Here is a 25,748-nt window from a genome sequence, read left to right as displayed (position 1 = left end):
ACTTCTGCCCTTCTAGTGTTAAAACAGCCATAAACAATTTGTAAGCAAATGTATTTACATGTATCAGAATGTATTCCAATAAAATTTTATTTATAGAAATAGGCAGTGGTCCAGATTTGGCCTGTGGGCCTAGTTTGCAGACACTTGGTTTGAAGGATCAAATTGTTTCAAGTAGCTTAACTGTATCCCAGAACAAAGCTCAAGGATATTTAAGGAAATACAAAATATCCAGCACCCATTAATAAAGTATGCAATATGTAGCGTTCGATCAGAATTTACCAGATGTGCAGAGCAGCAGGAAAATTCAATAGTGAAGAGAAAACTCAATCAATAGAAACAGACCCAGAAGTGACACACATCTAATCAGTGGAGATACTAAAATAAATTAAATAGATTTAATAAGGATATTCAAATAGTTATTGTTACTATGTTCCATATACTCAAGATGGTAGTGGAAAGCATAAGGTGGTTAAGAAAAGATGGAAGCTATAAAAAGACCTAAATTGAACTTCTAGACTTCTAGAGATTTTATAAACACCTGAGGTGAAAAATACACTGGATAGGATTAAAATCCTAAAATACACTGGATAGCAATTATACAAAATGAGATACTGAATGGAAAAAAAAAAAAAACAAACTAGAAAAAAGTGAATAGCACATCAGTGAGCTCTGGGACAACTTGAAATGACCAAATATGTATGTAATTGGAGTCCCCAATGGAGGGAGAGGACAGAAAATAAAGATATAATGGCTGAAGACTTGCCAAATTTGATGAAAACAATAAATCCACAAATCTAAGTTAAATAAATATCAAGCAAGCACAAAAACATGAAGAAAACTACACCAAGGGACACCGTAATCAAATAGTTTAAAACCAGTAGTAAAGACAGATTTTAAAGCAGAGAAAAAAAAACTATACATTCAGAGGAACAAACATGACAGAAGGCTTCCTGTCAGAAGGAATGTAATCCAGAAGACAGTGGAAAAACACCTTCCAAGTAGTGAAAACTAAAACTGTTAATCTAGAAATCTATAGTTGTGACGATATCTTTCAAAAAAGGTGAAACATGCAAGCACTTTCTTTGGTAGGAAAATAACAGGTGGAATAAAGACTTTTTCAGATGTACTAAAGCTGAAAGAATTAATCACCAGTAGACCCACAGTGTAAGAAATACTAAAGGAAATCTTTTTTTTAAAACTCTCACATTTATTGTCAGTTGATTTAATAAAGAAGGAAAATAATGCCAGATAGCAGTAAAGAGCACTAGAAATGGCAACCACCTAGGTAAATACATACGATGATGATGATTATTAATATTTTTAAAAAGATGGTTTAAACAAAAATAGTAGCAAATGGGGTGTATAACATATAAAAAAGCAAAAGGTACAACAATAATTGCACGAAGGTCAGGAGAGGAAAAATATAACTATAAAGTTTTTATACTCTACATGAACTGATATAATATCCCTTGAAAGTACACCATGATAAGTTAAAGATATAACTATAAACTCTACAGCAACCACGAAGATATCAAAACATAGTTATAAGCCAAAGGAGATAAAACTAGAGAAAAATAATTCAAAAGAAGAAAGAAAAGGAACAAAGAATAATTGAGGCAATTAGACAACAAATAACAAGATGGTACATTTCAGCCTAATCATGTCAGTACGCACGTTAAGCATAAATGGTCTGTCATAATTAAAAGGCAAAGAATGTCAGATTTAATACACATATTGGCCAGTCTGAAGGTAGTGAGTTATCTCAATTGATTGTTCACAGTCAGATTTAATACATACAAAACCCTTTGAGAACTAACTATATGCTGCCTACAAAAAAATGCACTTCATGTGAAGACACAAATAGATTATAAGCTAATGGATAAAAAAATACCATTTTTAGCACTGATTTTTTAAAACTGCAGTGACTGTATTCATATTAGACAAAGCAGAAATTAGAACAAAAAATATTACCAGGGATAAATAGGGTTATTTCGTAATGATAAAGTGGTGAATTCATCAAGAAGAAATGATCTTAAATGTTTATGCACCTAGTAGAATAATTTCAGTATACATGGGAAGAAATAGACAAATTCACAATTGTGGTCAGATTTCAGCACCCTTCCTTCAATACATAATAGATCAAGTAGTTGGAAAACCAATAAGGCTATAGAAGACTTGAAGAGTGCTATCAACCACATTGACTTAATTGGCATTTATAGAACACTACTCAACAGCAAACTGCATACTTTTTCCAAGCATAGCCAGAACGTTTATCAAGATAGACCATATTCTGGGTGGGAAAATAAGTCAATTAATTTTAAAGGATTTAAATCATACAAAGTGTTCACTGACCATAATGGAATTTAATTAGAAAGGAATCTGGAAAAATATCTTGTAACTGAACATCACACTTCCAAATAACCCAGGGGCACATCCTGAGACATTAAAAACATCTTAACAAATTTAAGAGAATAGAAACCATACAAAATACCTTCTGAGACTACAGAATAAACTAAAAGTTAATACCGGAAAAAGTGCTGGAAATTTTCCAAATAGTTGGAAATTAAACAGTATACTTCTAAATAACCCATGGATCAAAGAAAAATCTCAAGAAAAATGTTTAAATATTTTTAATTTTAATGAAAATACAGGTTATGAAAGCATGTGGGATACAGCTGAAACAGTGCTTCAAAATTTGTAGCATTAAATGATGTATTAGAAAAGAAAAAGAACCTAAAATCAATAACCTCAGTTTCCACCTTTGGAAACTAGAAAAAGAAGGACAAATTAAACCTGCAGTGAGCAGAAGAAAGTAAATACTGAAAATTAGAGCAGAAATCAACAAAGTTGAAAACAGGAAAACAATGGAGAAAATCAACAAAATAAAAAGCTTGTTCTTTGAAAAGATCAGTAAAATGATAAATCTCTAGCCAGGCAACCAAGGAAAAGAGAGTACACCAATTACCAATATTAGGAATGAAAGAGGTGTTATTCTGCTAATCCCATGGATAAAATACAGGATTAGTAAGAGAATAGTATAAATAAGCTCTCACCCACATATTTGATAAATTAGATAAAATAGACTAATTCCTTGAAATACACACATAAACTAAAACACCTTCTAGACAGCAGACCCAGATGGTTGTACTGGTGAATTCTACCAGCCAGCCAATGTGACACAAACGAAATCAATCAGCACCAAAAAGAAATGAGCTGGCCGGGTGCAGTGGCTCACGCCTATAACCCCAGCACTTTGGAGACTGAGATGGGTGGATCACTGAAGGTTGGGAGTTCGAGACCAGCCTGGCCAACATGGTGAAACTGTGTCTCTACTAAAAATACAAAAATTAGCCTGGCATGGTGGTGGGCCCCTGTAATCTCAGGTATACAGACTATACCTGTAGTCCCAGCTACTCGGGAGGCTGAGGTGGAGAATTGCTTGAACCTGGGAGGTGGAGGTTGCAGTGAGCCGAGATTGCCCCACTGCACCCCAGTCTGGGCGATTGAGCCAGACTCTGTCTCAAAAAGAAAAAAAAAAAAAAAAAAAAAGAAAAGAAGTGAGCTATCAAGCCATGAAAAGGCATGGAAGAAAATTAGATGTGTATTACTAAAGTAAAAGAAGCCAATCTCAAAAGGCTGCATACTATATAATTTCAACTGTATGACATTTTAGAAAATGCAAAACTAGACAGTAAAAAGATCAGCAAAACTTCTCTGTATGATATTATAATGATGGAGAACTGTCATAAATTTTTTCAAACCCATAGAATGTACAACACCAAGGGTGAACTCTAAACCATGGATTCTGGGTGATAATGATGTGTCAATGGAGGTTTATCAGTTGTAACAAATGTACCACTCTAGTGGGGGATGTTGATAATGGAGAAGGCTAAGTGTGTTTGGAGGAAGGGAGTATATGGGAAATTCCTGTAACAGGCTCAATTTTGCTGTGAACATAAACTTCTCTAAAAAGTAGCCTATTTAAAAAAAATCGAAAAGAAAATTAGAAAATATTTTGAACTGAATGAAAATGAAACCATATTTTCAAGTGACTAAGATGCAACTTATAGCAATGCTTAGAGAGGAATTTGTAGCACTACATGCCTGTGTTAGAAAAGAAGAATGGTCTCAAATTAATAACTCATCAGAGATTGTCAGAATCATCTTCAAAATGTCTGAACCTCTTTCATTAAAAAATGTGTTTCTTCTATGTTGTGAGAGAAGATAGAATTGGGGGTGGTTACTTATAAAAAGGAACTCGGCTCTTAGTACAGAAACAATTGTCATACTTCACCAGCTCTAGGCTGAGTTTCTTTAGCAAGACATATTCCTTTAGATATTCATGAGAGTTCTTTTAAACTGTTTCTGATAAAAATGGCAATAAAGAAAATATTTTAAAATATTAACAGGAAGTAAATTGCACATTTCAAGTGATGTGTTGTATAGTAGGTAATGCAATATAAGAATAACCAGTAATTTTAAAAGTCACAGAACTGTAGCATGAGAAGGTGCCTTATGTATTGATATTATTAAGTCAAACAAGAGTGGCTTTAGCTCCTGCCTCTTTAATATCAAGGCCTTGGATGAAATTTTTAAAAGGAGATGAGGACATGCATTTAAGTTTTCAAATGAACAAAAAGCAGTATAAGGAGAACTAAATCACTGAGTGAGATATTCAGAATTCACCAAAAAAAAAAAAAAAAGAAAAAAAAAAAAGAAATCTCAGGCTCAAGGGCGACCAGGAATATTCCAGAAGTACGTCTGTACTAGATAAAAGGTTGGATAAATGTCACCTTCTCTGCAAAGCCTTTTCTGGTTCTCTCAGTCTTAGTGGCCTCTGTCTTCCCACAGTATTCTGTACACTCTGTACTGTAGCATCTCTATGCCACCACCCAGTAATAGGGTGTCATGAAAAAATGAGACAAGGAATAAAAACATAAGGTTTGCTGTTTACCACTGGCAGTCTTCTCTTGTGCTAGATAATTAATCTGTTTTCTCTTAGTAATGTGAGGGTCAACGAAGTAAGATATGTGTTAGTTCTTTGAAAACATGAAAGCACTATCTACAGACAACAAATATCCCTGTGTGTATTTTTCTCTTCAAGTGGTAACAGTCTGTGAATTTCTCCCTGTTACCAATACATTTCTACTTGAAATGGCTAAGTGGCAAGAAGTAAAGCTGAATTGTGCAGAAAAACCACACTGCTGCTTTATAGTAGTGAGGATTTGCCTCAATTAGCCTTTTAAAATGACACTTCAATTAGTGTTTCTGTTTTGTAAAGTAGCTTCTTTCTCTTTTATAATAGTTTGATCTTGGTTCATTAGTTGCCCCCCATAAAATCCTAGATTTGAAGGCTAAACTTTTAATGCAAGGAATCATGCAATCTATAGACTGAATGTTAAATTTTGTCTTTTTCTTTAAAAGAAATTTTTCCTTTTAACAAGCTTTACACTGTTTTGATTTTCAGCATTGATAATAGCTATAATTATTGATCTTTCGCTGTATGCCAACACTGTTTTAGGAGCTTTATATTAGTTATCTAATTTGATCCTCCACAAACCCTGTGAGGTTATTATTCCTCTTTTACAAATAGGGAAACTAAGGTTCCAAAAATATTGTTAATTGCTTAATTTATAAAATTATTACAAAGTGACACTAAAATTTAAATACAGATCTGACTCCAGAGTCCATACTCTTAAGCAACTACCTCATTGAATGGAAGTAGTACAATGCATTGGCCTCAAAAACTAGGATGACTTATTTAATATAATCTTGGTGAGAGAACTTCAGTGAATGATTATATCCCCAGTACATGGTAGCTAGTATGATGGAAACAGCATGAGACTCAAAGATAGAATACTTGATTTTAAAGTTTTAACTGCTGATTATTAGTTCTATGACTTTGGCAAGTCAATGTACCTCTCTTGAGCCTATTATCGCCTCATTCAAAAATAGATTAATAAAACCATCTCTCTCAGGTGGTTGTGGCGGAGATCCAATGGATAATGTTTCTCAGTGTTTTGTAAATGCTTTTGAAAGATACATAAATGGATTGATAAGTGTTTTTGGTTATTTGCCAAAGACTTTCTTTCAGTAGTATTTTTCCTGAGTGCTTTTAAAAAACAATTTGATTTATAGAAATGTAGCAAGTTTCCAGAGAACCTCTACTGAGTTACAGAGTGATCATTATATAAGGAAGTTCTATTCATAAGCCTAGGTTTCTTTGATGAGATACATGGTTTTTGAGGAATGGTTATTTCATAGTACTGTGTCAAGGAATTCTTCACAGATATTTCTGTGATGATTTTGGAAGAGTGGGAAGACAGAGGGGTTAAATGTGTCCCCTAGGCCTAAAGCAGGTCAATGCCAGAGTTAGCTTTAAGGTTCCTAATTAATTGTCACACCATTTTTGTCACAAGCGACCTTTCCTGTGCAGTTGAGAGTTCTGTATATGCAAAGTCCATTTCTGTCCTAATTTGAATATAAGGGAATGTCTTTTCTCCTTGAGGGCTGTTCAGCTGTCTATACCAAATAGCATCTTTGACAGTCCAAGGTGAGTAATTGGTGAATAGATGGCCCCGGAGGTCACTGGTGACCTCCCCCCCACCCCACCACCGAGGTCAGTACTGACGCCTGTGGGCACGTGGGAAGGTTGTGTTCTGCCTCATCGAGTGGGTTCATACCTTTCGTTCCAATATTGTTTATTTTCTTTTTGGTTTCACAATTTTGAAACTTAACCCATCGATTCCCATGTGTACTCAGGATTAGTGACAAATGGAATGGAGCACAATGAAATGAAGGCATTTTGTTATAGGGTTCCATGAAGGTGTGAAATAAGCAATTCAGAATTCAATGGTGAATTTGGAAACCTCTTAGTTATATTTGTTCCGTGTAGGTAACCAGTCAGAATAATTCATTTTCTTTCATAGTCCCTCTTGCTCTCTCCTCTCTCCTTGACTAACCATCCTCACCCCAACAAACACACAACTCATTTTTACACAGGAGCTTGGATTACCCAGTTTGGGTGATTACCTGGATCCGAAAAAACCTGTTATATCTCTGTTCACACTTTTGTTCTACAAAGAGAATTTATGCAAACTAACTCCATCTTTAAGTTGTGTTGCTTTCTCTGGAGATCACCCCTTAGGGTAACCCTAGAAACTGCAGCTCTAGAGATCACCCCTTACTAAGGTAACCCTAGAAAGTGCAGCTCTGAATTCATCACGTTGTAGTAGTTTACTGGGTGTAGCCGACTGGCTTTAGCACAGCAGTGAACTAATAGAGGCTGCATGTATAGCCATCTTCCTCTGGCTATTAGAATGAACTATTTGATTGAGAATAAAGTTTCCATATAGTTTGAATACGGTGACATGAAAGAAGTTGCAGATTGTTCAGTGAGACCGTCGCTTGTAGGTTTGTAAGATGGAGGAAGAAAGGGAGAGTGAGAGGGAGAAGTTTATTTATGGAATGTCAGGGGGCCATTGAAGCTCAGCAGGCCCTAGAAGCAGAGGACTTCCCCCCGTGCTTGTTTTCTCCCTCTGACCTTGGATGAACTAGCGAGCAGTATATTATGCTGGGTGATTGTGCTGGTTTGTCATGGTTAGCATTCTGAACTGTCACTGGAATGTAGGAAACGGATGAATTTGAATTGAACCATGAGGTGGTCTGCTGAGCCCTCTCCTTGTCTCAAGGAAACCTGTCGCTGTTTGTCTGGGCTGGGCCTAATGAAAGCAATGGAGGGAAAGAGAGGTGGGCCTTTGATCTCTTTGTTGCAGCTGCTCCCTGGGAACTCGCTGAAATCAATGCCCTGTTTTCCTGAAGGAATGAATGGCTCTGCCTAACTAGCTTTGTGAAGCCGTGGGGAATTCACTGCCTCTGTTTATTGACAGCTGAAAAGGAGCACATGGGGTGGAATGGACCTTCTTGTGAAAACCAGGCACAGGGAAAATTAGACCTCAATTTAACACAGAGGAATTGGGAAATTCACCCCAAAGGAGACGGGAGTTTCTCATGCTTACATTAGAATTACTCAAGTTTGGGGCTAGTGTGTAATGAACAATGGAGGTTTTGTCACAACTATGTTATAAGTAGGAATATGGTCTGCATAATAAATGATGTTAAGTAGAAGTTGATTCTCCACCTGCCCTCTTTTTTAAACACAGAAGTAGAGAAAAATAAATATTAACCATGATATAATCAGGTGATTCTTTTATTTTTGCCTTGAGAGGAAAGAAAACAGTGATGCAGTAAGCATTATTGATATTATATGGAAACTCTCTAAAATCCATCTTTCATTCATTATATTTTAAAACGTCTTTGAACTTGGAAGCTACGTTCCACTCAAGCCAGCGATTCATGCCATTCTGGATTGTGTGCATTGCATGGGAATATTACAATAATATATTTATTTTAAAATATTTATATTCTTGGGATATTGTAACTGGAAGTGTGTGTCAAACAGAAACTGGCTAGCAGACCAAGATTAGCACCTGGCATTATAATAGTTGATAAATCTTAAAATTACCACCTTTTTAGAACACACTAAAGAAAAAGTCTTGAGTTTATCACAAGGAAACATCTCTGAGATACCTTCTTTCCCATCTCCCCTCACTTGCTTGATTTCCCAGGAAGAATTTATGGCTTCTTCCTTTGGCCCCCAGCCCTTTGTGTACACCTCTATTATAGCACTTAACACATGGCCCTGTAGCTCTTTATTTAGGTGTATTCTTTTAGCTGGAAGTAAAGCAGCTGTGTTGTATTCATTTTTATATCTCAAGCCTAGCAGAGCTCTTGGCTCAGTAAATGCGAGCTGAATGAATGGGGATTGATGGCTCTGTCTACATTCCTTTGAAAGTAATTACTTATCACAGTTTCAACTGCAAATACTAAATTTTGGGAGAACCTGATTGGTCTGTTGTTACCTGATTGTTGCTATTGCTTTTTAAAATTCTTCCTCTACAGAGAACTATTATGCCCTCTTTTGCTTTAGCAAGTTTGTCGGGCAGTCCACAGCCTCTAGAAGGAAGCATCACCAGTGTGTGGCATTTTTCTTTTCAGATCCAAGCTCTCTTCTCTGTTATTCTTTCCTAAAAATAAACCGCAACGTAATGTTTAGATATTTCCATTAAGAAGATGAAAAAGCTTTTCATTTAGAATTTTGTAGACTTTCACTTGACCAAATTTAGTGATTGAGATGAATAAGGCTGCCATCTTACCTGATTTAATTCTATGATGTAATGTTAAATAATAGCAAAACTCAAAACCTCCCTTGACAATTTCTTTAACCAGATTTACTACCATTGCATGTTTTGAATTCCTTATCAGAGAAGGCAAACAAACAGCTTTGCTTCTTAGTGAAAAGTCTAAGGGAAATTTTGATTCTAAAGCAGTGACTAGTCTGATTTCACAGAACCCTAGGACAAACCCAATTTCTTAGCTATTCTCAACTTATAACCTATTTCTTTTTAAAGCCAGAGCTTAAAGTGGGAAATTGTTGTCAACATTTATTGGGAAAATAACATCTTAAAATCATAATGGAAATTTTTAGAAAGTGGTGTAGGAGGGAGTAAGTAAGCAGACAAGTACAGGAACGGGCTAATACTTTACTCTCCATTTTATTTTTGTTTTATATTCACTACCAAGATTATTTTTAAAGAAACTTATTTGCACTTCTGTTTTGATTAATGGTAGAGGTAAAATTTAAAATAGAGGTTTACACATTTGTGAATTGCAGGAGGAATCTCGTAGAGGAAGGGGCATTTGTATGGGTTGTACAAATAAGGTCGAGTCAGCGGGTTGTGATTCTGAGATTTTAGATTTCTCATGAAACAGAAAAATTACTATGACTTTGATCATTGGTAGACTCTCACCCTCATAAGTATTAACTTGAAGATAAAAAAAAAAAGCGTTAAGCATAGCACTTAGGTTTCATAACTTGGCTGCTCAACCCTCCCAGTTTCTGGAAGTAATTTTGTGTGACATAATACCAAAGTAGGGAGAGGCAGAGAGTGGAGGGAAATGTAGAAAATCAAACTGCACTTTTCCATTTGATGTTTCAGCTTTCAGCAGTGAGGCATATCTTTGTCTACATTAATAAAAAAAGAACTACAGACAGGCCAGGGAAGTAACTGCAGTTAAAAATTGTGTTCTTGCTATGCTTATAGAATCAGATAACTTCAACTATGTGATTCTTCAGAAAAGAGCCTTTTTCTTCAGACTGAAGACTGCTGTAATACCCAAGAAGAATAATTTCAAGTAACTTAAGAGTCAAACCCTCAAAATAGATTTGAGGATGGACATATGTTATGTCTCTGTGTTTACATGTGTGTTAATCTACGTAAGCTAACTTCCTAGTAGAAAAATACCAGGTATTTCCCTCTTAGACAGTTTCCCGTCCACCCAGACTGACCAAATAAAGCAGCCCTAATAAACGTTTATCTAGCCATTGAAAACAAGACATCCTCCTTACCCACTAGATTTAGTTGCAAGAAAGCTATTCTGAAATACAGAACTATCTAAAATTAAATAATGTGTCAGTTGTATAAGATCAGATATGACTATTATAAAGATCATCTGTAATAATTAGATACCTAATCATTTGTAATTAATCATTTGTATATTAATGAGGTTGTTAAAATACTTAGTATATTTTCAGTAGTTTAAATGTTTACTTTGCAACATTACATATTGTCTTCTTCAGTGAGACATTTTTCTGCAAGGAAAAAAACCTCAATTCAGGAGGAAAAACCCAAACTCAGCTTATACCTAAAAGTTTATGCCTTTTGCATTAGTAAGGTTCAAATTAATATGGTTTTGTTATTTTAAAAACGCAACAGCAGCCTTTTTGGTCAAGGCACAAATGTGGGCTACTCAGAGAAGGAGGTTACTTAGGGTTGGTGCTTAAGTATTCATCCAATTGGATTGCACTGCTAATCAGTAATGAATTTATATCTGTGGAGGTGAGGGTTGATGGGTTTAAGTTATTGATCTATTTCCTGTCTTCATTATTTTCACTGAAAGCTATATTTCCATCTCTTTTCAGTCTGTAAACATTTTGCTGCTGCCCTCTCATCATTTGCTGTCCAGTTTCTGTCCTTTTCCTTATCTCAAGGTGAATGATTGGGTCTGCACAGCAAATTCTTTTCTCCAGGCCTCTGCTGATAATAGTGGTCTTGACTTTAAAAAAAAAAAAATTGAAGTTAAGCCAAAGTGGGGTGTTTTTTTTTCCCCCATATTTTGCCTCTTAGTGGCCTTTTCTTCCCTCCCTCTCTTCACCCTCATCCCTGCTGAGGTTCTTGTTTACCTTACCCAAAGGAATAGTGTTCTTCTTAGTTGACACTCTTAAAAAGGTTAGTTGACACTCTTAAAAAGGTTCTGATTATCTTAAATTTTTTTTTTTTTTTTTTTTTTTTTTTTTTTTTTTTTTTTGGTAGAGATTGAGTCCTGCTATGTTGCCCAGGCTGGTCTCAAACTCCTGCCCTCAAGCATTCCTCTTGCCTTGGACTTTCAAAATGCTGGGATTACAAGCGTGAGCCACTGTGCCCAGCCATGATTATCTTGTAATTTCTGCTTGAGGCTGTGAGGTATTTTTTCTTGGGGGTCTCTGAAAAATAAATACAAATACATGAATACTCTCTGCTTACCAGACAGTGTCAAGCATTTATCTCAAATTAGCTTATTTAATTCTCAAAAGGGTCTTGTGATGTGGGTGTAATCGTTATCTCCATTTTACAGGAGAGGAAGCTGAGGTAGAGAGAGAAAACCAATTGCACGAGGTCGCTAAGTGGCTCCAGGTGGCACCAAGATTGGAATCTAAGCTTTCTGGCACCCTACTGTGGTCTTAACCACATCACTGTATAGCCTCTCTAAAACTAAAGATCCCTTAAGGACTTAAATGTGTGCCTCTGGAATGCTGGGATATGGCATTATAGCACAGCATGTTGATGGAGAGAGATTTTTGACCCCTGGTATCCTTGAACTCATATTCTGATTAGGTAGATGTCAGCATTCATAGTACCAATGTGTTTTTTCTTGATGCTTTTTTTTTTTTTTTTTAACTTTTGATATTGTTTTTTCTTTAGGATTGCTGTCACGTCTAATGTGGCTGCTGCCTCGTGTCACATCTGAAACTCATCTGTACCTCACTTAGAAAGGTAAATACGTCTATGCGGAACCCTCCAACTCCTGCCCCCCAGCGCTCCTGCCATCAGTCATGGCTCTGTATTCTCATTCTCTCCTCGCATTACAGCACAAACCAGAGCCTTCGCCTCCTCCACAGTAGAGGGGCTTATGTCCCAGAAAAGACTTTGTGAGAGAATTTACATTTGAGGAACTTAGGCCTTGAGGGGGAAAATAAGGTTGGGGGATTAAGATGTGGACTTAATGAAAGCCTGTTTTTCACTCTAAAAATTCGAGAGGACATGCTAAGAACGATCATTGCTATTTATTTGACTTAAATTAGAAATCATGGGCATTGTACAGTTGATTTTTACTTATCATGACTTGCTCACTAGAAACTTCGTGATCTGTTTCTATTATATTTTAAAAAGATGTTTTTAAATGGTTTTATCTTAAAGAAATATTAGGGGGAAAAAACTGAGGTAGGGTCCACCATTTAGAATCAGATATCCAGAATGTAACATATGTTACAATTCAGAGTCTCTAAACCACTCTCCTAAAATCATAATATGAGATGATTCTCAGCTTGCCAAATTTTCTAGAGTTGTGAAATAGGTTATGTCGCTCAATCCAGTGTTTATTTGAGGGAATTCATGGTTGGCAGTGTCCCCATTATACATCAGAAGTTTTTATTTCTTATTTTCTACCACTCATGTAAAGATTAGGATTCGTTTGAACTGCCTATTTCAAGATAATGATTCCAAATCCCAGCCTTAAATTTCATATCTAACATGTTTGTTGTTTTTCCCTGTCACATACATTAATTCTAGGTTCAAGGCCATGTCACCCTAAAGCAGCCCTCGCTTGTTTTGCAGCTGCAGTGCTGTTGCTTAACCATAACTCTTGGCCTCTCTCCAGACTGTTTTTTTTTTTTTTTTTGCAAAATGTCCTTGATGGTCATAATGGTGTATTTTTTAAAAATTCCAGTTCTCTTTGTAAGTTTTCTTATATCCCATCTTACATTCAATTCCCCCCGCAAACCTCCCACTAGATAAACCACTTCCCGCTCTATTCTTTATCTTGAGACTGACTTCTAGGAAGGCTGTCCACAGCTGCCTCAGGCGGAAGGCTAACTAGGAGAATATTAGGTCGTGTGCTTGGATTCCTGTTCTCCAAACGATTCTAATTAAAACTAGTCTACTACCCCCACCAACACGTTCAGAAGGAAAAAAATGTAGCAGAATCCCCAAATACCCTCATCACTTCATTATACCATTTGGGTAACTTTATGGCACCTGTAGGACTAGTTCATGCCAGGCCCATTTATAACTGTTTTCTCAAACATGATATTGCCATTAAAAGCACAGTAAATAGGATTACACTGCTTAAGAATCTAGGAATTTCTCAAATATGTGAGAAAATGTGAAAGCACAGGGATAATGGAAATTTATTTTATAAACACATTCTAGGAGATGGAATTGTATCATGATGATCCACATTAAAGAAACATGATTGAAGTGAATCCATTATTTATACTCTGACTTTCTATTTTATATATATATTACTCCAAAAAAAGTTATTCATGTTTCCTAATTGTGAGCTTACCCATCGTGTAAAATCGGCCCTAACACTTATTCACAGGCCACATCTACTTCGTACATGTACTTTGCCTCTATATGTACATGTGCTATGCATAATCGTTGACCAGCTTTGCAAGATATATAGATATCCCCATTTTATGGTGACGGAGACTGAGGCTTAGAGAAGCTATGCAACTTACCTAGTTACACACCTTCCAAGTAGCAGAGCCAGCATTCGAACTTAGACCTATCTGACTCCAAAGCCAGTGCCCTGTACACTAGACCACACTGTCTTTCTTAGGTTGGATCTAAAAAAATACTACCAGCTGGTTGGTTTTTTAACTAACTGTAGGAACACAACCTAGTATTAAGTAGAGTGTGCATGCCGCATAGTGGACTGAGGTAGAGTAAAACCCATTATTGTACCACTTTTAGGTAAGAAAATGTATTATCTAAGGAATATCATTAAAATTTCCTTACTTCCCTCCATGAACAAACAAACAAAAAATTAAAATGAAAGCAGTGGGGGATGAAGGGAGTCGGGGATCATAACATAGGAGTGTTAAATATTAAAATTAGAAAAGAAAATACATTTCTCTATCAATGTTTAAAATGCTAGAAATTATGCATGCTTATACTATAACAAAGAATACTTTATTTGGGGAATAACTTAATTGATCCATGATGTGGCGTTTACCAAGGTAACTTTTCCCTTTTTGTTCCAGCAGTAGGAATTAGAGGCAGTTCATAAAACACACAATCACCATGTAAATTGAAACCACATTAAGATCATAGTCATCTTATGTTGTTTCCCTAAAATGGTTCTCATTTGCCCCACATGTTCAAATCAGAGTGCATGAAGATGTTGTTCTGAGTCAGGGAAGATTTAGAATGCTCTGTGAACAGTTTTATACTGAACTTCAGAGTTCAGTTATTGTACTTATTTTTTGGTGTGTGTGTGTGCACAGTTGGGTTTTTTGTTTGTTTTGCTATTTGAATTACTGTTTGGCCATTTTAATGTATATAACTGATAAATCCAGGAGGATAATCTGTATGTCTGCTCTCTCAGTTTCTTTCTATAATACAAGCCTGAACATACTGCTCTCCTGATTAAAAACTTTCAGTGGTTCTGATTAGACAAGACTTTTCGTTGCAGTCGACAGAAACCTAGTGGGACCATTGAAGAATTCCAAACAGGCAAGTGACAGGAACATATTTGCATGTTAGAAGAATCAGGCTGGCAGCAGTATTGTGATTAGAATGAAGGGGAAGCGTCCAAAAACAGACTGGGGAACCAATATGGATCTGCCTCTAGCATGCGGAAATATCTCTCTACACTGACCTAACTGACTTACTAAGCTTGTGGTTTGTTTAAAGGAAGCCACATGAAAATTGAGTTTGGGCCAATAGAGTGAACTGGTTCTCCATTCTCTAGCATCCTTCCCCATGCAACCCCCCTATCCCTGCCAAGTTTCTGGGCACCACAGATTGGAAAGTAGCCTCCTGTAGGTAGTTGCCCATGTTAAGTGGTGGGGTGTCTTTCTGTCTTCCCTTCTTGGTCTCACCTGTCTGGTGTGACAAGGGAAGCATGTGCCAACCAAGGCTAGACCCTTGTGAGACCAGAGCAGCCCCACTTTTGGTAAAGCAAGCAACCTCTGCTTACTTGCCCAACACACTCTAGCTTCCAAGTTCCTTGCCTTGTGAGTTATCTTCTTGGGTACAATTTAACACAGCATTCCCACCTCCTTATAACTAAAATAGATAGAGGGAGCTTTGTGCCTCAAACCCCAAGGAGACCATCTTGGCAATCTCTGCCTCTGCAACAGGGCACTTGCTCCCCGGGCAACTCCTTTCCCAGGTCATCTTCCCCCTTGACATCCCCATCAGATTTAATAGTGTGCCTGTTTGGCAGAAAAATGGGGTCCCTTGGTTGCTGATTCTTAGGAATGTGAGGTTCTCCCAGCCAGAGCTCTCAGCACTAAAAGTTCTAGTCTCTGCGTAATGGCCGGCACATCTTTGGCGTATCTAAAATCCTCTTCAGTTTCCAGCAGGGTCTTTTTAAGCTTCTTCTGAAGGTCTCAGACATTCAGCCACGGAACTCAAGTGGAATTTGTTTGGATAACATGACTGATTTCAAAGCCCGGACCCCTTAGACGTGCCCATTTGGTGCTGCAAGTACTGACCATTACTACAACATCTTACAGTTAACAAATTTGACACATTAAAGATTTATATCCTTTCTTTTGGGTTAGGAATCTTCTCTCCCCTAAAGCATCTCAGTTTCCAGCATGCAATCATTTCCATCTTATGGAAATCAGCCATCCCGCTCCGTGCCAGCATGCTACCCTGGGAGGCACATCCAGGCTTGGGAAACGGGGGTGTCCTGGATCTCATGACTCCAGCAGCACCAGCTGCTCTCTTTCCTCTTCCAAGTAGACTTCCGTTCCCCCCCTATTTGGGTGTTTTTGTTTGTTTTAGCAATTCAGAGCTCAAGATAAAGACCTTAAAGATAACTTTGTGTGTCTCTCCCTTTCTAGGTATTTGCATAGGAATCAGAGGAGTTAATCTTGTGAGTATACTCTAACATCTGCCCTTGTTTCCTTCCTTCCTTCTCTATCTGCCTCAGGGGTTTTAAGCATAAGCCTGCTGCCCTCCCCGCCACCCCGCCCCTCCGCCCTAGGTCACCAGAGCCTATGCAGAGTCCGTGGTCCTCTCTCTAATGAAGCGGTGGTGGCCTTTTTTGAAAACTAGATTGCCTCCGATTCCAGCAGTTGTAGCTAGTCTATAGCACAGATATGCACTGTTCTAAGATTCTGCACTTTATTGAGGTGCCCCACAAATCCGCATTTCACCTCAGAGTGTCAACTATGCAAGAAGCATTACTGTTTTCATTCCCCATAATGAAAACGGACTCCAGTCCCCGTTCTGCCAACCTAGAGGAAAATTTCATGTCAGTAAGATTTAGGTGCTTCCCCTTCCCCCATGGAGTGTGTCCTAGGACCTGGAGATTTTCATGGCCTCTGGAAGATGAGGAACCCACCTCTGACCTTCAGTTTATCAAAGTAGTGATTTATTGAATCCTTGTAGCTGTCTGCCCCAGGGCCGCCAGTGAGGGCTGGAAACCTCCTGCCTCAGGTCTGGCCTCCCGAGGCATACTCTTCACGTAGCTGTCTTCTCAAGGATTCTACTCATTGCCTTAGGGAACAGAGGGGTGCCAGGGCCTCTCTTGCTGGGGACTGACATATCTCCTTATCAGGCCCAGGGGTGGGGGGTTGGCCATGGGGGGATGGAAGGGAGAGGGTCATTTTGGCAGCTTCTCCTCTGCTTCTCCTTCTCTCCCCCCGGAAGTCCAGCAGAATTTCTTCTCTGGGTTTAGATATTGTTAACAAAGACAGACTTCTTCAGAATGCTTCTGTCTTCAGCTGGATGAAAATACAAGGGATTACAAAGCCTGCCACCTGTTTTAAATGAGCTAGAAAGGAGAATCATTGGGAATTCAAACAAAGTAAAATTCCAGAGTTGTCGTGCTATGCTGATTTGGAGGCCCTAATAAAGGCAAAACATCACCCAAACAGCAGGTAGCTATGGGAATTAAGAGAAGGAAACAGATTTGAGAGACAATAAAGTTGTAAAGCTTAATCTCTGAGAACAATCTAGACTGCAGAGCTTCTAAGTTTGGAGAGGCTGGGAGATGACATGGGAAGAGGTTGACTTTTGACACACACCCTGGATTCACGGCCCAGCTTAACTGCTTGCTGGCTGTAGGGTCATGGGCAAGTCAGCGTAACTTCTAAGCCTTAATTTCCCCATTAATCAAATAGGGTTAATGCTACCTACTCATGCGGTTGTTGAAGGTATTAGGTAAAGTTCTTAAAACAGTAGCCATCGCCTGGTGAGGATCCGGGAGCTCTGATGGCTATTGCACAGCGGTGCCATTAGCTAGAACAGGCAGTGCTGGAGGAGGAGCAAGTCTGTGGGTTAACGTTTGAAGCCCCACCATGTGACCTTGAAGGGGCACTGCAAGGTATCCCGAGAGCTGCGGGAGGGAGGTAGATGTATTAGTCTGGAATTTGAAAGAAAGTTCAGGATTGAAGATAGAAATTTGGGAGGCTTCTGACTTCAAGGAGTAATTGTAACCTTGGGTTGTGCATGGGGTCCCCCAGGGAGATCACGTATAATGTGAGAAGGTAGAAGACCAGCTGCCAGGCCCATAACTCTATTCCAACTTCCAGCAACCCCTTCATACCATGCCCCCCAGTGTCACCTTTAAAATGACATCATTGCCTGGAGGTGAATCTAAATATCCCACTCAGGCTTCATTTCAAAGATATAATCTCATTGTTCACCATAATCCATCTTGCTGAAATAAGATTTAGTTGTCTGTAATCTACCAAATCAGGTGGGCTCCTTTCCATCTGGAGAATAAAATAAAACACATTTGAGAGGCTTTTCAAAAACAAACCTTGTACATCTTCAGCCTAGAGGATTCTTTCACTGAAAACCAGGGCAGACTTCCCAGTGTTTGAGGGTTGCCCAATTCTTTCCCACTCAAATCATTAGAAATAAAAAAGTCAGTTTGGAGAATTTGCTTAAGTAAAACCAGGAGTCGCTAGAAGTGAATGAGCTGAAACTGGAAGGAAATCCCTTTGTTCAATGTGGGTTTCAGTGAATGCCCAGCAGGCGGCTAAACCAGTTCATTAAGAGAGAAAAAGACGGGTTCTTAAATGCTGTTCTCAGAAGCAAATGCCTAGAAAAACATATTGTGACAGCAAAAACACATCCTGGAACTCATACACTATGAAAGTTTGGTTTTTGTCATCAACGAATAAACAAACTTTCCAAAAAATATTTCCCCCTTCATTTAAAACAATTAACTAATCTGTTTACCATCTGCCAGTCTTCACTCCTAGAAAAATGTAATTCTTCTTGTTACTCTGGAACTCGGAAACATTTATCTTTAGAATTGTTTAATTTTATAGGGTCATTTTTAACCACACACTTAAAAAAGAATAATTGACGTATGAAAACCCTTTTTTCCCTCTGCTTTAGAAATCTAAATTCTGACCTGAAAAGCAATCTGCAAGTAGCATCCTGTCAAACTGAGATGTGTTATTTTTCCTGTCTCTTCTCTGCTTTATTAAATCGTCATATACCGCACATGATTTTCCCCCCAGGCCGGGCCTGCCTTGGGCTCTCTGTTGCATTGTTAACTATTTAAGCATTAGACTGGCGCAGAGATGGCAGGTGGGAAAAGCTGAGGGATTTGATCTCCTCCCTGCCAGAGTTCTCCTCTTTCACGAGTGCTGCTTACATTGAACAGCTTAAGAATAAGCTCCTGTGTGAGCCCTCGGAGGCCAAGGAGTATTGTTGAATTCAGAAAGGAATCGCTTTCTTTTTGTGATAATTTGAATATTTTGACAATGAAGCTAAGCTACTTCACTGCCTGGTTTGCGTACCTCACGTTATGTGCACCCTTTCCTGGGAAGCAGAAGAACCCCTGCCTCTTTGAATACATAAATTGGTATTGTCCGTTTGTGAGATGGGTAGGTGCAAAGGAAGAATCATCCGGAAGAATTTTACTCTTTTGCTTTAATGTCTTTTTAAAGCTCTTTCAAAAAAATTTTTATACAAGCCTTTGGAGACCACCCAATTAAACCAGCACAATAAATGTTGAGCATTTTGAGGAAAGAGATGGACCATGAAGATGATTTGTGTTCATACAAGCAAAACAAGGAATATGTTGGAAACAATTTCCCTAAATGATTCAGACAAATAACCTGCTCACCTCCAGTATTTTCCTGTATTGTGATGCATTATCGTTAAAAACAGTTGTCCAAAAATGGCCTCGATTTTTCTGTTTTTAACTTAAAAGGATGTTCTCATACAAAATAAATGGACATAGCCTTTTTGATCAAATTCACAGAAGAAAATAGGCAAGTGAATAAATCACTTAGGCGAGATATTAATTGGCTTTGTTCCATAACAGATTTGCCTTTGTACTAGTTAAGAAAATCCTGAAAAGCTTTCTCTGTAAGAGGATCAATTGGTTGGAATAGCCTTGGTAGGAAGAAGCCAAGTTTGATAATTACTTGGTGAAAGGAAATGCTGGTTTCCAAATGCTCATCAGGGTTCAGTGGCACAAAGCTGGCTGTAGACTTGGCTTCTGTAGATTTGGTAAAAACGTAAATTCTTGGGGTCCCAGTGATGCTGTTTTAGTCTGTACTGATTTGCCCTGTGGCCACCCAGGAATCTGTATTTTTAAAAGTTTTCCATGCTGATTCTAATGCATAGCCAAGTTTAGTAACCATTTAATTCAATATTCAACTTGGAGACTTCAACCTTCTTGCACTGCAAATTTGATAAATCTTTGTTTATATGACTCTCCTTTGTTGAGTGCCAACTGGTTATTTGCTGACTTTCTTTCAATTCAGAATTTGTTTTAGGTTCTGTTATTGCATAGATTTGCATACCTGTTTTATGGTATTTTAATACTGTTGGTTTTAAAAAATACCATTTCCTCTGAGTGCTGTTTTGAATATATTATGTAAGCCATTTCACGTGTTCTTTTTTTCCCACTTGCATAAAGCAGGGGAAAATTGAGAGTTTTTCTTAATCCAGTTGCAAGTAGGACAAAGGATATGAGTGCTTAAAGATCATCTATTAAAATGCATGAAAAAACACTAGAAAATCTCCTGTGCACATCGCCAGTCGTGTGTGTGCTCTAGAAGTGAAGTTCAGGGGGTAACATAATGGAGGAATGTTTTCCTAGCTTCATTCCCTGACGATGTACAAGGTCTCTTCTCACAGGTTTGAATCTTCAGACAAACTTCTGGGAGGACTCGGTCCCTGCCTCGCAGCAGATGTTCCCTGTCACTCAGTAGGTGCGCATGTTTTAAGATTATTTCTAGTTGGGCATGTTTATTAACGATTGCTTGGAAACACATCATAGGCAAGAACATGCTGGAGGTTCAGGGTACTTCAAAAAGGTTCTAGTGGAAAATAAACACATTTCCTCCACAAACTGCAAAATCCCCGAGAACAGGGTTCTTTTAGCCCTTTCATTTGTTAAAGCTCAGCGCACATGTGTTTCAGGGAATTTGATGATGCAGTTGGCAACTTTTCATGACCTCTGCTGTCCCACATCCACAGCCTAGTAATACACATAGATCTATGGAATTTTCTGCTGACAACCCTGTCAGTTCAAAAGAAGAAAGCTGCCCCTGCCAACACTCCTAACTTGTGTACATAAGATGTGTAAGAGGTTGTCCTGTCTTTGTGGCAGATGTCGACTGAAAGATAAGCCTGGGAAAGATGCTGGTCACATCCCAGCCACATGAGGCAATCCAGCCATACTTCCTGAGGCGTTATTTGAACACACTGTTGTAAAGCTGTTGCTGAACTTCACTGCTCATGTAGACAGTGTGGCTAGAAGGGATGGCAAAGCGTAAGTTGAAAGAGCACTTGGCTTAGTTCAGAACACCTGGGAGCAACCTCTGTTCATCATCATTATCATCATCACCAATAATGATATTAATAGAAGCTAATGCCTTTGGGGCACTCACTCTGTGCTAGGCATTTTGCTTAGGACAGTGTATTACTTGCTCATTAGTCCATGCTTATGGGCAGTAAACTTAAATCCTCTGAGCCTCAGTTTCCTCATTTGTCAAATGGGGACAATGATGCCTTTCTAGCTGTCTCTTAGGGCTGTGAGATGGAAATTATTGGAATAGCATGAGAGAGCTTTATGAGCTCAACTGAAATAGTTTATTAAATAGTATTCTGACTCCTACTGAAATACAATATTGTCACTAAATATTTTGATTTATTGACAAATTGAAATTAATCCCAACAGGGCCAACATATCTACTAGGACCTGAGAGAGGCACTAGCAGTTCTAGTTAGGGGTGGGAGTTGGGGTGGGGTGGGGGAGCGTCTTGCTTGTATCTTCTGTTTACAGTGCGCCTGACATTAGAAGACTAGGAGTGCTAGCCAGGAAGATCCTGGAATGTGTCTGCCCAGTATTCAGTGGCGAGTCCATGGGCTGCGAACAGGTGGGGGGTGGCTAACACAGCAGGCCTTGTCTGTCTCAGGAGCTGAAGGGGGCCAGCCAAAGCAGGGTGGACAGTATGATTGCAAGGCAAGCAGGGGAGGAAGAGCCACTTGAGACATTGCTCTCAGTTGCTGGGGAGGAGCCGCGAACAGGCAGCGGTGGGAAATTGAGGCTTATTGTGAGCAAGGTGCCGGCCTCCGGGGCGACGGGGAGCGCAGAGCAGCACATGAAAGCTGCCTGCGGATGAGCTGGGGGATGGACCACACATGTGGATTGCAAGGACAGCTACTCAGAGAGTTCACATTCCTCCCCCATTGAACTGGGTATGATTGTAATGGTTTGTTAAACAAACAAAGGACCTAAAGCTGTGAATGGGAGAGAAAAAAGACTTAAGGTGAAAAGGAGAAGAGGCCCTGCTTGCTAGTGTTCCACTCTTTTTAAGCTTTCTCCCCCATTTCCTTAACATTCCTTTCCCCTTTCAGAAAAGCCAGTGTTGTCGCTTGGAAAACTTGCCATGTCTCTTCAGTGCCATTTTCTTTTAAAATGGAAACCCGATGAAATGTTAATCAGTTTAAAAAGAAAAAATCAAGAATCAGGATAATCTTAAAGGACCAGTGATAAATATTTTTATTTCTCAAATTAACTATTCCTGGATGAACAATTTGCTTTGCATCCTTTGAATTTATTGGACATGACATGGAAAGGCAAAGAGAAAATTCTCAAGCTTCTTGAAATAATTGTGTCTAATAAAATACAGCCTGTGTCCCGAGAGGCAGACAGGCATGCTTCTGGAGGAAGTAGAGTGAGCTTTGGAACAGGTGCAGCAGCTTCATTTTTCTCACATAACCATGCATGTACACAGTTTACTATAAGTTCTGGATATTTCTACATCGAGCTTGAAAAAAATACTGCACGTTACTTTAAAACTGCCCATCAAATTTGTGTCTAGGGTAATCCGATTTGGTCTTGGGTTCATCTCATGTAAAAAGAACCAGTTAGCATTTCAGAACAGTACCTTTCAATCTGCTGTTCTCTCCAGGTAACTGAGTTACCCATGGGGGAGGGATAAGTGATTATATGTAATTTTTTCCTCTCTGCAATTCATCTGTAGATGGGACATCCTCACTTTCACTGGCTCCCAGTTCCCTGTAGGATAAACCCAGTGTTCCCTGCCAGGTGCACTATCCCTGTTATTGGTTTTCTGACACAGGCCCCTCTCCTGCCTATCCCAGCCAGCCTGCACCGCGTGTTCCACAATGCCCTATGCTGCTTCATGACTCCGAGCTCTTCTCTGTTCTCCCCTCTGCCTCTGCAATATGCCTCCTCCATTTGTCAACCGGGTATCCTCCTAGACTCAGCCTAAGTAGTCATTATCAAACTTTAGAAAGTACAGATATTCAAAAAATAGAAAATGAGGTCATCTATAAATCCACTGTCAAGATACCCTGCTGCCGTGTAGTTATCTGTACTTCAAGGCCTTTTTCTGTTTATTTAGTGATATGTTATTTTAGGATCAAACAGTCCACCCAAGTCTTGAGCATCCTTTCTAGATCTCAGATCCTTCAAGGTCATTCCGGTGATTTTAACTCACAAACCGGGCATCCCATGGTCAATGTAACTAATATGCTTTTCACATTTCTCTTCTCAATGTGAGCCTATATCCTCACACACTTCCTGAGAAAGAAACAGGCTTTTCTTTCCCTTGAATGGTAACCTTATTGGAAAAATAATAGGTCCTGCTGCTAATTAGAGTTCTGGTTCCTCCATGTCCTACACTTAGAGTCCCAGGAAAAGAGATCACCGCCATCAGCTATAGAAGCAGACCCTAAAAGGGCCTAAAGGTGAGACTCAAGGTTTCTAGGAAGTGAGGAGGGGGATGTATTTTCAGCTATCATAAAGGAATGATCCCCATTCCTGACTGTAACAATTAGAAAATCTTCCCCTAATACCAAAGGCTCTTGTCTGGATTTCGGGAGTTGCTCTCCACCCCTCACCCCCCACCAGGCTCCTGAGAGTCTTCATTCATAAATAGTCCTCTTCAAACAAGGCAGTCCCATCTCAGCTTGAGAACCAGGCCTGGACTTAACCCTTGCCTTTCTCAATGCACACATCTATTTTACTTACTTGTAGACATTTGTCTATTTTTTTGTGAATGTTTCTATTTAAAAATACAATGCGTATGGTGGGGAGAGGTGAGGAGGTATGTCAAAGATCCAAGAGTCTGCAACAATATTTCTTTTCCTCCTTTCCCCCTGGTGGGTACTATACTGGATGACCCATCTGGAAGAAGGCCTTTGGCCCTTTCGTGGGGATCCTGGCTGTCCCAGCCCCTTGCTTCCGTGCTGTGTGGATGAGGAAGGCCAGTGGTGGAAGTGGCCCCAGACCTGTGAGAGATGAAGCACTTCTGTGGTGACAGATCCCAGCTCCCTTCTCATCAGAGTCATCCCTTCCCCCTTGGTAGTTCAGCATCTCTCAGTCCTCTGTGGCTCTCCAAGGCTCACATTCATGGGCTCTTGCCTTTTCCATTGCTTCTCTGGACTTCTTCCTGTTTCAGTTGAGAATGTTTTATTGGCATCCTCTACCTCTACCACCTCACTCCATCTCCATGTAGACGCAGTCAGGGGCTAGCCTTGACTCAATAGGTTAGATATCTTCAATCTGCTAAATAAATTATAGCAAAGAAAAACTCCCATCTTTAAAAAGCCTACCTTCTTCTAGTAGATGAGGTAACCAAAAGATTCTTGTTTTGGGATTGTTTGTTTATTAGGATCTTGTTTGTACTATTACCATCTAGAAGTTATTTAGCAACATCTTATCAAGTTTTTGAACTCAGACTTAATTCTCATTTTGCTCATTTTTATCACCATAGGCCTGTCAGTGGACCATCTTATCCAAGAGGAGCTGGGGGGATTTTGAGGCAGAAGGCTGCTTCTGTCTTTGGAGCTCTGAGAATTCCATGCCCCCACAAGCCTGGTTCCATCCAGGCTACAGTGCAGAGTAGATGGCCTAAGGGAGTCTCAGTCTAGCTGCAGCCTGCCATAAAGAAAACAAATTCCTCCTTACCCCCAGGGCTAGCCCACTTGACCAAACCACTCTGGGAGGGAAACATTGGTGATCAAGGTTGAACACGTGAGTCACTGACAGGATTTGAGGCCACTCATGGAAAGCTCAGAGTAACTTATAAAGTCGCCTGTATAAGTTAGGTTCAGAAAGGCATCCGCTTCCCTAGAAGAGCTCCTCAGCCACTCCACGCTGTATGTCTCCTTTGCTGGCCCGAATGCCCGTGAGGCACCATTAAGCTCAGCGTGTCTAAAAATGAACTCCTAATGCTTATTTTTTGCTGAGTTTTTCTTCTGGGATGCAGAAGAAAACCTCTCTCTGCCACCACCATTCCCTCTTTCCCCTAACCTCAGTCCTAATCCGGTTATTTTGTTTACAGAGTGTCACTGGAACCTGCCCCCTCTCCTTGCGCAGGCCTGTGTTCTCTCTTCTGAGATCTGGCAGAAGCCTCAATGATCTCATTATCCAGCCCACCACCCTCCAGCATGTCTTATACGTCCCTGCCAGAGTTACCATCAAAAAGTGAAATCTGGTGGCAAGTCCACTGCTTCTGATGGGTCCCCATTGCCCAGCTCCCTGGTGGTGAGCACCTGGGTCATCCTTTCCTTGGTAGTCAGTTTTTTCCTTGGTAGTTTGGTTTTGTCAGTCTTCTGTGGCCCTTTGAGGCTCACATTCACAGGCTGAGGCTTTTCCCACTGCCTCTTCCCATTCCTCATAGCATTTTATTGGCATTCTCTCCCTATTTCTACCTCTTCTCTTCCCACCCTCCTCACTGCACCTCCACATAAATTCAAGAGTTTGTGGCTGGACTTGATTAAATAGATCAATCTGCTAAAAACAATTTACGACAAAAAAGCCCACCTTCCCCTTGTAGAATGGACCCTTCACGATTCTCCGTCTCTCTAGCCTGTTTTCTCCTTTGCCCACATCTGCACCTGTAT

At 39.4% G+C, this 25,748-nt stretch overlaps 1 protein-coding gene across 35 annotated transcripts in view; it reads left to right on the top strand.

Annotated features, from left to right (window-relative positions):
• The window catches only part of PLAGL1 (PLAG1 like zinc finger 1), a 120,465-nt gene that overhangs the window by 80,928 nt on the left and 13,789 nt on the right, over nt 1–25,748 (top strand). For 4 of the 35 annotated variants that reach the window (XM_054558262.2, XM_002817440.6, XM_063725025.1 and 1 more), the window contains 4 exons: nt 12,081–12,152; nt 14,822–14,894; nt 16,235–16,266; nt 20,505–20,578. Coding sequence is in view for 4 of the 35 variants with exons in the window: in XM_063725038.1 (XP_063581108.1) it covers nt 20,558–20,574 (17 nt within the window). In the remaining 31 variants the exon portion in view is untranslated. Of the gene's footprint in view, nt 1–12,080; nt 16,267–16,949; nt 20,579–25,748 lie in introns of those variants that run through there. The other 31 variants (XM_009242314.4, XM_003776933.5, XM_063725028.1 and 28 more) reach the window with 17 other exon arrangements.

The sequence above is a fragment of the Pongo abelii genome, chromosome 5 (genome assembly GCF_028885655.2).
Source record: "Pongo abelii isolate AG06213 chromosome 5, NHGRI_mPonAbe1-v2.0_pri, whole genome shotgun sequence".
NCBI classification, from domain to species: Eukaryota; Metazoa; Chordata; class Mammalia; order Primates; family Hominidae; genus Pongo; species Pongo abelii.
The sequence above is the reverse complement of the archived record's forward strand: the minus strand, read 5'-3'. Positions and strand labels throughout refer to the sequence as shown.